The 13,220-nt window shown below is 43.4% G+C and overlaps 2 protein-coding genes across 3 annotated transcripts in view; one reads left to right on the forward strand and one right to left on the reverse strand.

Moving 5' to 3' along the window:
- Positions 1-1,038: 1,038 nt before the first annotated feature.
- Positions 1,039-13,220, reverse strand: part of pax7a (paired box 7a) — a 67,997-nt gene continuing 55,815 nt past the window's right edge. For both annotated transcript variants that reach the window (XM_072665522.1, XM_072665521.1), the window contains exons 8-9: positions 4,782-5,031; positions 1,039-1,233 (exon numbers count right to left, since the gene is read on the reverse strand). In XM_072665522.1, the coding sequence (XP_072521623.1) occupies positions 1,118-1,233; positions 4,782-5,031 (366 nt within the window). In that variant the 3' untranslated portion in view covers positions 1,039-1,117. The remainder of the gene's footprint in view (positions 1,234-4,781; positions 5,032-13,220) is intronic.
- Positions 6,342-13,220, forward strand: part of mrps16 (mitochondrial ribosomal protein S16) — a 79,163-nt gene continuing 72,284 nt past the window's right edge. Inside the window, exon 1 of the mRNA XM_072665525.1 lies at positions 6,342-6,351. The gene's annotated coding sequence lies outside the window, so the exon portion shown is untranslated. The remainder of the gene's footprint in view (positions 6,352-13,220) is intronic.

Below are 13,220 nucleotides of genomic sequence, written 5' to 3' on the forward strand. Positions count from 1 at the left end.
AATTCATACTTGGTCATACAACCCTCCACATGTGCAAAGGTGTTCTTTCATCTTGAGGTGTGAATTTCGTCCGTTTTTTTATAGATAACAGTGTGTCACACCGTGTCAGAAAGCACATAAGCAAGTCTATTTGAGATTACTTAACAACTCGACACGGTTTGAGGAGAGTGTGTGATGGTTCAGGCATGCCGTTTGTGTGATGCTAATGGCTTGTTATGCTAATTACTTTTATTAGCTTTACCTAAGCTTTCCAGCTCCGGTGCTAAGCAAAAGAAGTAAACTTCAGAGACACCGAACTTCACCGAACTAGTCTTGCGTTAGGAGCCCAACTGTTCCTTTAAACCGAGGCTTAAATTTGAAAGGGCGAACGTGTGTGTGTGTGCATGTGTTGGGTGTTAGCGACTTGGGTCCTTCCTTAACAAATAACATCAAATGCACACAATTTCCCCCAAATCCTCTTTCCTAAGACAATGCCCTTTCCCCCAGGACAGCTAAGGACAGGACAGTCATGGGAGGGATGGGGTGGAGAACATTTGTCTTGCAAAAAGACGACGCTAATTCCCAGCGGAATGCACTTAGCCAGACTTCCCACAGAGTGGCCAAGTTCGTACGGAATGTCAAGTGAAATATGAAAGTGAAGGTCAAATCGCTCAGGAGCGCTGGGGCTCCGGGACGTGGGGAAAGTGGAAAACCATCGGCCGCACGCTAGCATGCTAGCCAAGCACACAAGCTAGCATTTCACAGGATGGAGGAGGAACAGAATGGTGCGGATGTGTTTGGAAAGCAAAAGAAAATTACAATCATCGTAATTACAACAACTATGAAGAGGATAATTATTAGAACAATATCAATAGCAAAAAAGGTTATCAATTTGAATGAAATTGGAATTCTTAGACAACTATATACAGCATGATGGAATTACAGACAAGAATGCTAATCATAGCAGTCACTGATTGAAGTGGCTTTGGGCTTTTGTACCCTTCATGAGGCTGGCCAGGGTGGTAAGAATAAGAAGGGGCAACTGGAATGGGACAATGTTAGATTGGACCAGGTTCCTAGATTTCCAAGATTTCGAGCTGGTCCGAGATTGAGCTGTGTGTGTGTGGCCTGGCGGGGATCAGTAGGCCTGTCCTGTCTCCACCTGCAGGAGTCCCAGCACAGCAGAGTGATCACCCAGCTTCATCCTCCGCTGGGTGGACAAACTCACGTTCTTAGCCAGGTAGTCCACTGCACCTAGAAACATAAAGAGACACACAGACACACAGAGAGTGATGAGTATGGAAAAGTATGTCATAAGCTACATCTGTTTTATTTTTTTATTTAATATGCACAATTAATGCATCAATATACACGACTATATATATATATATATATATATATATATATATATATATATATATATATATATATATATATATATATATATCTGAGTAATTCTAATCAATATATCTGTTTGGAATGTGATACATTAAAGCAATTGTTTTGCAAAATTTTTAAATGGACAAAAAATACAGTTTCTGGAAACATTAGCATAGACCTGCATACTAGTCACTAGCAAAACCAGTACATGCTGTGTTTTGGACACTGGTTTGCTGCTAAATCAGCAGCTTACCACCACAAATCAGCTTAGACCAACACACAGTATAGTGGATTAGCTACAATGTGTTTAATGCCCAAAGTTTCTCTGTTTAGCAACAAGGCAAGTGCAGCTAACACATACTGGAAGCTACTATACAGGGCTTTGCTTTGTTCAAACGTTGTGTGTAAATGTAAGAATCTATCACTCCATTGGCTTGACATGGAAAGGAAATAATAACAACAGCTGAGAAATCATTTTAGCATTAGAAAGGAAAATAGCAGTTTTGTCATTATTGGCCAAATAATGACCTTGCTATCCACCTGCTATCCATGGGCTTGCATATGAAGTTTCTTGCATCCATTCAGTTCTTTTTAAAAAGACAAAAGTAGGTCATATATTGACTATGTAAACAAGTCTGTTAGAGATTATCCATACATTCAAGCATTTTTGAACTGCAGGAAAGCAGTTTTCACGATGCTGTGATGCTAATTACAACAATCCATGACTTCACGAGGCTGCAATAGCCTTCTGGCTCCAGGGCAACACTAAAGAAGCTTCAGACACCAAACATGATATGACTAACAAAACTACAAACAACTATGTGTTAACCCCTTTCCTCAGTCTGACACGTGGTCATTTCATATATAGATATTTTAAATACAGGAAGCCTAATGGCTGCTTTATATATCGGTAGACATGCGGTAGCTCATAGTAATCTCTGATTCTACACACTGAAGGGTTTCACTTTTAATGTAAACAAGTGCACACCATAACTCCTCTTCTGTTACTCTCATAACAACATTACAACATTACTGTGAGAATTAACATCATTAAGTTTCATAGACCCCAAACTAGAACCCTGTGGGACTCCATAGGATGTGCCAAACCAAAATTGTTACCAAATAATTCACAGTAGTTCCGGCATTACTATTAATAACAGAAGAATAAATATTGAGTTCAATGAATTTTCACCAGAACTTTAAAATATCTAAACTGCTTAGAAGAAGATGGAAAGCTACAGTAGGCCGCTTTCCGTAAGTCCCAAGCCTGTTGCAGTACAATACTGATGTAGATTAAGCAGAAAGGCATAGGACATTAAGTAATAATGAAGTGTGTGTGTGCGAGTGTGTGTGTGCGTGCCACTCTTTATTACTCTTGGCATCTCGGATTTCATGCCCCACACACTCCTCATCCTTCCTTCATTTTCCTCATCAAACCCCTTTCATGACTGCATCCCGCAGTCATTAAGCGACCCACGTCGCTCAATCTCATCCGTAATTAACCTGACACTCGCTCATCAGCCAGCCTCCATCTGTCCCTGCACCTTCATATTGATCCAGCATTATTCCTGTACCCACACACACATACACACACTCCTACACAAACTCACACACACACACACACCTCACCTGCCCCACACTGAGGCGATGGGTAGAACCTCTCCGGTCTGCCCAAGTGACAACATCAGCCACTGATTATGCTAATTCAATCAATCAGTCCTTTCCTGCCCTGCGGCGTGTATTTGAGCCTGCGAGTGTGTTTTGCCAGGGTGTGTGTGTGTGTATACATGTTTGAAGGAGGTGGCTAAGAGGACAGTGGCACCCTCAGGGTGTAGGGGGCTGGCTTTGAAGTGGCCCCCGTGCCCGGTTTCCCAGCGGAGCACAAACGAGTGTGACTAACCCAGCTGCCCCCAGGGCAGCAGAGCAATGCTTTATCAGGAGCATGTGTCTGCCGCACTGGCCACAGGGGTCAGGGCAGGAGAAGGCTGCAGATTCGGACGTTGATCGCCCCCCGACTCAGCACCCTGACTGCCCCTAAAGGAAGCAATTAGGATTGCTGGGACTGGATAAGGATAAGGGAGGCTGGTGCCACTGGGCTGAAACAGTGATGAGCTGCTCCAGGTGAAAGGAAACCAATTAGTAACCTTCACTGAATAACTGTATATTAGAAGAGCTGAACTGGACAGGTGATAATGAAATTAGCCTCTTAATGTAGGCCCTGCTTTTGGACTAGCACACAGGCACTGGCAGTGAGTCATTATGTGTAAATGCAGTCTGTATAAATGAGCTGACAGCGATTACATTAAGTTATGATTCTTTAGAAAATGATGAAACAGTGCCTCATGAAATGAAAGATTTCACCACAATTCGATTCAGATCATTTGGTACAATTCAGAATTGTTACACTGGATACACAAATATGACTGGAGGTCGGTATGCTGCTGATAAACCCACTAAAGACACTACAGTTTTTAGACTATCCAAAATGTGGTGTATAATTAATGAAGTATGTTTATAACCAATAAATCACATCTAATATTCCCAAATGTGATGCTTCAACTGCATCAAGACACCTTTCTACACCTACAGTTCCTACCCAAGGTGAACTATGTGGCCTTTAAGGTAAAAAAAAAATATATATATAGCCAATTTTTCCAGCATGATCATGTTTGTTATATGTCATCGCTGTCACGCAAAAGCCTTATATAGCCATGTTAGCAGTTTCTCACTGCAGTTTACATTGTGTCCAAATTTCACAATGAATGGACCAATAGAAATTCTTGGAATGGAATGTTTTTACATTGAATTCCATTGAAAGTTAAGAAGGTTTTCTGTAAAAGCTTCTGTAGCGCTGCTATTTTGGAAAAACAAGGAAAATAAAAGGGTTGGAATAAAAATTAATAATTCTAAAAATATTTAATAAAACATTGCCCAATGAGAATATTTCTGTAAGGTATCCGGGAAGAATGAGAAAGGTAGATTTCCCATTATTTATGCCTTTAGGAGCTGAACTGAAGGTCAAATGTCTCTGATTAACCACCAACACATTTTCAATGGGTGTAGCATCATTAGCTTAGCACTAGCATGCTACTAGAGTCCTATTTGAGTGCGATCAGAAATAGGCACATTGTGGATTTCGTCTTATTTCTTTCACCCAGTTTTGGAAGCAGGCCTGGATCCCCACTGGTTGATCCTTACACTTTGGATGTCCAGCATTAGTCCAGGAAGGGTTTAGTCCAGCACAGTTTCATTCAACTCATTGGTTTTTCCGTTTTGTAGGTGTGTTAGACTTTGTGCTGGGCTTTGGCCCTCCTCAACCAGCACTAGACACCCCTGACCCTTGCCAATAGACTTGCATTAATGTATGACTCTTAAATGCCAATGCAGACACGCAGTGTTTACAACAGTATGTAATCACTCACTCTGGCCATACTGGCTGTACTGGTAGCCAGCAGTGACGGGGTCCACGCTGTAGCTAGTGGCGCTGTAGGTGGGGGGGCAGTAGGACTGCGAGGAGGCCAGGCTGTCCACGCTCTTGATGGGGTCAGAGCGCTGGCTGCAGCTGGCCGAGATGGGGTTGGAGGCCTCCAGGCTGCCGTGGAGCGGAGAGATGGAGAAGTCGTGCTGGGGCTGAGAGGGCACGGCACTGGGGTTACTCAGGATACTCATCACCTGTAGGGAGAAGGAGAGAGAAAAGGGAGAGAGAGAAAGAGGGTTAGGTCAACCAGTGACCAATGATGAATATGGGATAGAGGTTGACAAATTGTGCATCACAACAGATGGGCTACAGTCTGGAACTGTACACCTATATATATATATATATATATATATATATATATATATATATATATATATATATAGTGACCTAGAAGGTAGAGCTCAGTGTCAGTGGCTGATGACATGGCCATAGCCTCAAATACACATTAAGGACCATTCTTTGTGTCCTGTCAGTGTCCACTGAGAGCAGAGGTGGGCAGATCAGTGTAACAGTGGAGAAAGCTAGAGAAAACATGAGAGCGCCAGGCACTGAGAAATGCCAGCAAAGAGAGGGAGAGAGAGAGAGACATAGAGAGAGAAGCAATAGCCAGACCCATCACACTACATCAGCAGTGTCAGCCAGCCCCCTGTCCTGAGGCCTCCAGCTCAACAAGCGCTGAGGGAGAACCTAATCCCACCCGCCGGGCATCCCGAAAGCCCCGCTCTCATGAATAATAATGAGGAGAGAGCACAGAGGCCCAAACCCAGCCAAGTACGTGTCTCTCCCATCCCAATCAACGGCCAGAACACTTCATTCAACCCAGCACAAACTCATACCTCCTCCAGTGCGGAGTATCCTGCTTTGTTTGAGGACAGATTATTCAAATACAAAGGTGTGAGTGCAGAATAGCACTATACTGCTGTTTTATTAAACTCTTGCATTTTCTATGTAAACGTGCTTAGGGTAGTGACTTCACAATTATGCTGGATTCAACAGTAATTGTTTTGTAGCATATTTCCTAAAAATGGATGCAAAAATATATACTGTTAAAATAGTGCACAAAACTTACTGTTTAAAAATGACAGTCTAACATGCTAGCTGCCCTTTACTTTCTAGGAAAACTCAATTCTGACTAGACTAATCGAAACAGTCCCAAATGCTTGACTTATGATTGAAACAAAAAGTTACTCTTGTAAAGTTACCGTTTTGGAAATACTAGCTTTTGTTCCAACATTGATGGATTCTGCTTTTGTTGATGGATGGAAATGGCTTATACTGAATAAGTAGGGCTTGCTTGTTGAATGGTGTGAAGTCAAGGTGAAGTAAGTGTTAGCTAGCTAGTGCAAACAGAGACAAATGAGAATAAACCTAGAAGTTACTGTAAGAACTTGTGTAGATGGGGGAGGAGTAATGAAATGGGGTGGGAGGGGTGAGCTGAGCAGGGGCTCATTTTCATTTATCCCCTTATGCTCTGTGACTTTTGTTATACCCTATGGATTATTAATAGATAACTGAGTTGTTCCTAAGTTCTAACAGTGGGGAAAAAGGCCAGGATCTACCTGTGGTTCTGAGGACTTTAAAAGGTTAAAGGAACAGTTGAAAGGGTGCCGTGGTGCTTGATTCCTTTTGACCAAAGCATGTCACAGACATTTCATTACGACTCCAGGGAACTGTGTTAACTTTTGGGCTTTGATGGTGATTTCAATTCTATACAAGCTACATGTGGTGCAATAGCTAATGAAGAGTGGATCGATAAAACCATACATTTGCAAGCAAGTGGTGGGTTCTTACTGTAGAGTAACGCCAGATGTCGGACGGAAAGAGGTTTGAAATGGGGGGAAACTGTTTAGCAAGGCAGAAAACACTCTAGACCTGTTCTACAAACAAGATACTAAATCTTTAACCTGCAGTACACATCACAGCATAGTTTGAGGGTTTTATGGGCCTGGGCCTTTCAACGTCCTGGGAGATGGGCTCTGAAAACCGAGACAGAGGGATAGATCATGGAGGAAGAGGGATGGAGAGATGCCTCACACATGATCTCTCTCTCTCTGTCTCTCGCCCCACATCAGGTTCGCATTGTCTCTCGCTACGCTATGCTGGCCTTTGGCCTCCCTGGCTGCTAAACCAATTAGTCCATCATGGAGCCGCTTAAACACATACACACACACATATCCACATGTAGACACAACCTTGGACTCGCACTTCCCACGAACACACACACACACACACACACACACACACACACACACACATACTCCCCTCCGACGCCTTCTCTCCAAGCGAGTTTTAAACGCAGTTTAAACTCAACAGCCTGCGGCAGGGAAGCGGGGGAAAAAAAGCGGGCCCCGAGAGTGGCCATTCAAGCCGCCTTTGTGGAAACAGCACACGCGCTCTAGAGCAGCAGAATTAATCATATTATGATTAATATTCCACAAAATGCTTCTCCCAGGAAATATGAAGCACTTGAGGCACATCAGAGCCTTAAAGCTGGTTAGCCATTTCCTCATGTTAATTCTATCAGTATGGAGCCCCCCACACCCCCTCCCTATCCTATCCTCACACACACACATACATACAGAGCACACATGTGACATGGATCCACATAAGCCAGAGTTTCATAGCACCCCCCCTTCCCTTCAGTCGGGACACATGTGACGCACCCATTTGGGCGAGAGATTGGTCCGTTTCCTGATTAAAATGGATTAGTGAGCGCGAGAGCACAAGTAGCCCTTGTCGTTGAGAGAGAGAGAGTGAAATAGAAAGAGAGTATGGGGTGTGGAGTGGATGAGGTGGTGCTGGTGGGGGTGTGGGACTGGCTGGCTCGTCGGGGGTCCAGGGAAAGCAGCTGGAGGGGTGGGACAGATTTAGTCATCAGTTAATTGAAGCTTGATTACACCGCTTCCTTTTTTATATGCACATTAAATTAAAAAGCGGCAGACAATCGAGGCCCATTCCTCTATCAGTGCTTCTAATTATAAGGCGGCGACTTCGCGAGGAGTTCCTCAACAGGAGGGAGGGGGGGGATGACCTCTTTTGGAGAGTGACTGGCAAGCAACTTCTTTTGCAGCTCCACTGAAACCACCAAGGAGGAGCAGGGCTAGTTTACAATAGCGGAGCACATGCCATGGTTTACATCATCCTAGTTAACCTGGTTTGGGTAATCAGTGCTTTATTAGGTTCAATCAAGTGAAATGCTGATGGATTTCAATAAGCCATTGAGGAGAAATCAGTTTAAATCTGGCATTCGTCCTTTATTTTGTGTCAAAATTGTTCGTAACATGGTGAACTGATCAATAGAAATGCTCCAAAATGTCTAAAGATAAATAAGTGAAATTAATAAAATTGAATACTCACTTCCACTATATGCAATAGACTATGCTGCAATAGACTATATACTGTAGTGCAGCCACTATGATCCGAGGATTGCTGGTACGAATTCAGAGTCATGCTGCTTGCCATCAGCAGCCAGAATCAGAGAGAGCACAATTAACCATAGTCTCTCAGGGGTGGGTTAATGGCACATCCTAGTGTGATGTTGGTCAGCACAGGCGTCTGTTAGCTGTAGTATTGGAACTCCAAGCATGCTGGCTACCTAGCAATGCTATTTTAGCGGCAGTTGGAAAAGGGTGGGTGGCTGGCTTCACGTGTGTCAGATAAGACGTGTGCTAGTCTTCATCCTCCTGGTGTTGGGGGCATTGCTAGTGAGAAGAGTTCTCAAGACTGGGGATTGAATAATAGTTTTTTCCAAATTAGGTAGAAAATTAGATATAAATTATTTTTAAAAGATTTCCATGGTTTCCTCTAAACTGTAATTTCTTAATAACATTCCACATGGTAGAAACCACACGCTGCAAACACTTTGTGGGTGGATATGAGATCTTGAAGACCAAGAAAACTCTCTGAGAGAACTGCTTGTATGCTGGTAAGACTGCAATAGGCCTGCCAAGAACCTGCATGAAAGTTTAGCAAGTCAACAGGGCAGTGCACTGTTCCACTGTGCAGCAAGCTTGCTACGTGTGTAGACTCATCAGACACAGCAGTTGTTGCTGGACCTTTTCCCACTGTATTCTGAGAGAGGGAGAGGAAGAGGGAGTGAGAAACAATACCTATTCAACAGCAGCTCAGTGGTCAGACAATGACCACTTATGACAGACTAGTGGATGGCAAAGACAAAGACTGTAGGGCTTCATTCTATACAATCGTGTAGGTGGACCTACAAGACTGAGTTTCTGTCTAATCTCAGCCTAGACCTGCAACCTAGATTTTGGAATCTGTAGACCCATCTGTCTGTTTCGTTCATCAGTGGTGGACCACCTGTGTAATGACTCTCATACTTCAGAATTAGCTCTGCAAACTGTTTTGCGGATTTCTGCTGTGAAGTTGTGTGAGATGCTTTAAGTTGGGAGTGGGTTGGTTTGACCTTGGCCAAACATATAAACGCTGAACTCTCCCTGCAGGCGGGAGATTAGACCCTTCAGCTGAGCCGAGATATCATTACAAATCTGCTCGCCCTGGGACGCTAATGTAGCTAAATAAACAAAAATCAATAGCATTCCCACTCTTAATCTGATATGAGAGCTGAGTCTAATCTGAAATATCTCCAGTTGGAGTAGCAAAAACAAGCACCCCAGGCCACCGGTGGCTATCGCGACTCCGACGCCGATAAAAGCTCAGGGGAAGCAGACAAAAGATGAGCTGTGCTCAGAGGTGGGTAGTAAACAACTTCCGTTTGCTGAGTTACACACTGGAGTAAAATCTGGATGGATCTGTAATTTTCAGAGCATTTTAAAGTGCTAATGTTTTTGAGTAATTTTTAGTCGTTTATATGGAGTTACTAATTCACTCTTTGTGTTTAATTCCATTCTGGACTGCTTTGCTTTGCTCACCACTCTTACTTTGGCTTACTGCTAGGGTAAGGGTAAGGGTTAGGTTTTGGGTTTAGCTTTAGGTAAAGGATAGGTTTGTGAACAGGGTAAAGTTTAGGTTTTGGGTTAGGGCTAGGTTAAGGACTAGGGTAAGGGGTAGGTTTAGGGTTTATGCTGAGGTTAATGTTAGGGCTAGGTGTAGGGTTAGGGCATGGGTAAGGGTTAGGTTTAGGGTAATGTGCTTTTGGTTAGGGATAGATTTTTGACCAGGTTAAGGGTTGGAGTTAGGTTTGGGGTTGGAGTTAAGGGTAAGGGTAAGGTTTAGGTTTTGGGTTGAGGTTTAGGACCAGGGCAAAGGGTAAGGGTTAGGTTTTACCTTGAGCTTAAGGTTAGGTTTAGGTCCAGGTTAGGGTCAGAGCTAGGGTTAGGGCTAGGTTTAGAACCAGGTTAGGGTCAGGGCTAGGGTTGGGGCTAGGTTTAGGTCCAGGTTAGGGCCAGAGCTAGGGTTAGGGCTAGGTTTAGGACCAGGATAGGGTCAGGGCTAGGGTTAAGGCTAGGTTTAGGACCAGGTTAGGGTCAAGGCTAGGGTTAGGGCTAGGTTTAGGACCAGGTTAGGGCTAGGGTTAGGGCTAGGTTTAGGACCAGGGCAAGGGTAAGGGTTAGGTTTTAGATTGAGGTTAAGGTTGGGGCTAGGTTTAGGTCCAGGTTAGGGTAAGGGCTAGGTTTAGATCCAGGTTAGGGTTAGATGCTAGATTTAAAACCAGGTTGGGGAACAGTATTAGTTTTTGGTTGAGGTTAAGTTTGGGGCTAGGTTTAGGTTAGGGTTAGGGTCAGAGCTAGGGTTAGGGCTAGGTTTAGAACCAGGTTAGGGTCAGGGCTAGGGTTGGGGCTAGGTTTAGGTCCAGGTTAGGGTTAGAGCTAGGGTTAGGGCTAGGTTTAGGACCAGGTTAGGGTTATGTATTGGGTTGAAGTTCACGTTAGGGCTTTATCATTGTTCACTGTTTTAAGGCCACAAATGCCACAAAAACCTTCTTTGGCATCTTAAGAATGTAGATGCTGAAGGTGCTCAGAAGTTCTTCTAAAGAGAATTTAGGTACCTGAGGAGTCGTTGGTCCTGATATGCTGATATTTACTCAGGAGGCTACTTTTACTAAGCCGTAACAAGACATCATCTGGGTTTAAGCATAGTTTATCATTTAGTCCTTAGAATGCCTGACTCTCTCCAGTCTTCTCGTTCTCCCTCTCTCACTCTTTATCCGGCTCTATCTTCTATAGCGCTTTTCTCATTTGTTGTCAGACTTTGTATGAGTGCTGTGTGCGGTGCAGATAACCGGTGCAGGACTCCAGTGTTTAAAGGACAGAGCCTCAGGGTGTCCCTTGGTTCTCACCCCTCTCTCTCTCTCTTTCTGTCTCTCTCTCTCTCCCCCACTCCCCCGATAGATTACTCAATAAATAATAATAGTGGGGGGAAAAAAAACTAATTAATTCTCCCAACTTCTGAGAGCCTTCAGCCTGCAGGCGTCTGGAGCGCCAAGCTGTAAATTGATACAATGTGCATCCTTTCAGATAAACAAACAGTCCATTCGCAACACACAGAAAGGGATTCTTTCATACCCTCCTAATTTCCCTAACAGTCACAATTATGCGTTTTTTTGTGCGCTTCGATGTTTGACGAGTCTTTCTCGCGTGCGGTTCAGCTCCAGAAAATAGCTCGACAACTGACAGGCTGGAAAAAAGAGTCTGTACGACGCAGATGAGAATGTTTCAAGAGGCAATTTAACCAAAAGGCGAATGCTAAGCCTTTGTCAGAGGCGTACGGGCCTACCAGATTACATTCTTTACACCAAGTGAAAGTGGAAGAGTTTGGAGAATTATAAGTAGGCGGCTATTTTTTGAGCAATTTATAGCTATTCAAAAAACTGGATTGACGTTTGACTTCCAGAGACAGAAAAAGTCTCAAAGGTCCACAAAAACAGACCCATCAGACAGTGACTTTGACTGAATCGGCTCAAATTTACACAACTGCCCCCATAACCCTAATAAACTCAGCCAGAGACATCTTTTTTTGCTTGTATGTTGTGTGTAAGGACGGCCAGGGAGATTAGAGTTGGATTGTCTGACTCTTGGCACTCTTCTTTATGAGTTATGTACACTTTTTAATATGGAAGTTACAAAAAATCTCATTTCCCCTTACCCTAAACTCAGCTGACCAGCAATAGCATGGTTCTGCCACAAAGTTTGCTTCCTTAGTTCTGGCCAGTGTAGCTAACAAGTGATGGGAGCTTCTACTCCACCAGTGAATCTGACAAGACCTGCTTATTGACGCTGTCAGGCAAAACCTTGTGCCTCCAAAAATGGCAACTTTACAGGAGAATGAAAAAACCTTCTGAACCTTCAATGGAGGTCAATGTGAAATTTCTATTGGTGCATTCATCATTAACTTTTACACTGACACAATGTAAAGATCAACAGACAGGTTCACAGTATGTCAAAAAGTGAAAAACGGCAAAAATGGAGGTACAAGGTTTTTAACACTGTATGACACCCATTCAAACAACCAAATGATTTGGGTTTAGGATGATTCTAAGGGCCTGTGACTGTCACATCATCTTTTGTATAAACATGGTTATGTTTCTGTAAAGAACCATTTAATAGAGGAACACCAATCTGAAGAACACATCAACCAGGCAAAGAACCAGTAAAGCATCCAAAGGCTTCTTTGAGCTGTCATAGTTTCATATACACTATATTGACAAAAGTATGGGTGCAAGTAGCTAAATGCATTCATTAGAAGGGGTGTCCACAAACATTTGGACACATATTGTGGAACCAATGCATTTTGTGAGGGCCTCCTGAAGAACCCTTGTTTGGTGTCATACCAAAGAACCAAAGAAACCAAAGAAGCAATCTTCTGACACCAAAGATGTCTTTGCTGATCAGCTGCATTTGTAGTACAGGTGGAATGTTTATACATTTGTACATTTTAAGGCCAAACTTTTCCTTTAAACGACTGCAACTGCACCTTTGGCAAGTAAAAACACCCTAAATCTAGCTGATAGATCTTACAGTTCTCACTATGCGAGGTGTGTTGAATGAGATATTGCATATTTTGTTTTTTTGGTTCATGGTCAGCCTGTTAAATAAGGTCCTCAATAAAAAGGACGAGTTCAGTAGCATTGGGATATCCTTACAATATTCTTACAACAATGTCATAACAGGAAATACTCAATATTTAAACAAGATTCCAACCAGGCTCACTTGCCAAGATATCATTTTTTTTGCAGTGTACAAAACAAAAGGAGTGTGGAACCTCTAAAAGCCTCAGAGGGAGGCAGCAGAAAGAGACGGCGGGAGTAGAAGCACAACCAGACAGTGGATTGGTGGTTGATGGGGGTGTGAAGTACAAAGGCTTCAGTGGGACCGAGTTAGCCTCAGGACTAGCCTGCCTGCAGAGAAGATAGCAGAGGCCTCAGTTCCCAATACCAGCCTGTGTGCCAAAACACACACACACACAC

This window comes from Salminus brasiliensis, chromosome 21 (assembly GCF_030463535.1).
Source record: "Salminus brasiliensis chromosome 21, fSalBra1.hap2, whole genome shotgun sequence".
NCBI lineage: Eukaryota > Metazoa > Chordata > Actinopteri > Characiformes > Bryconidae > Salminus > Salminus brasiliensis.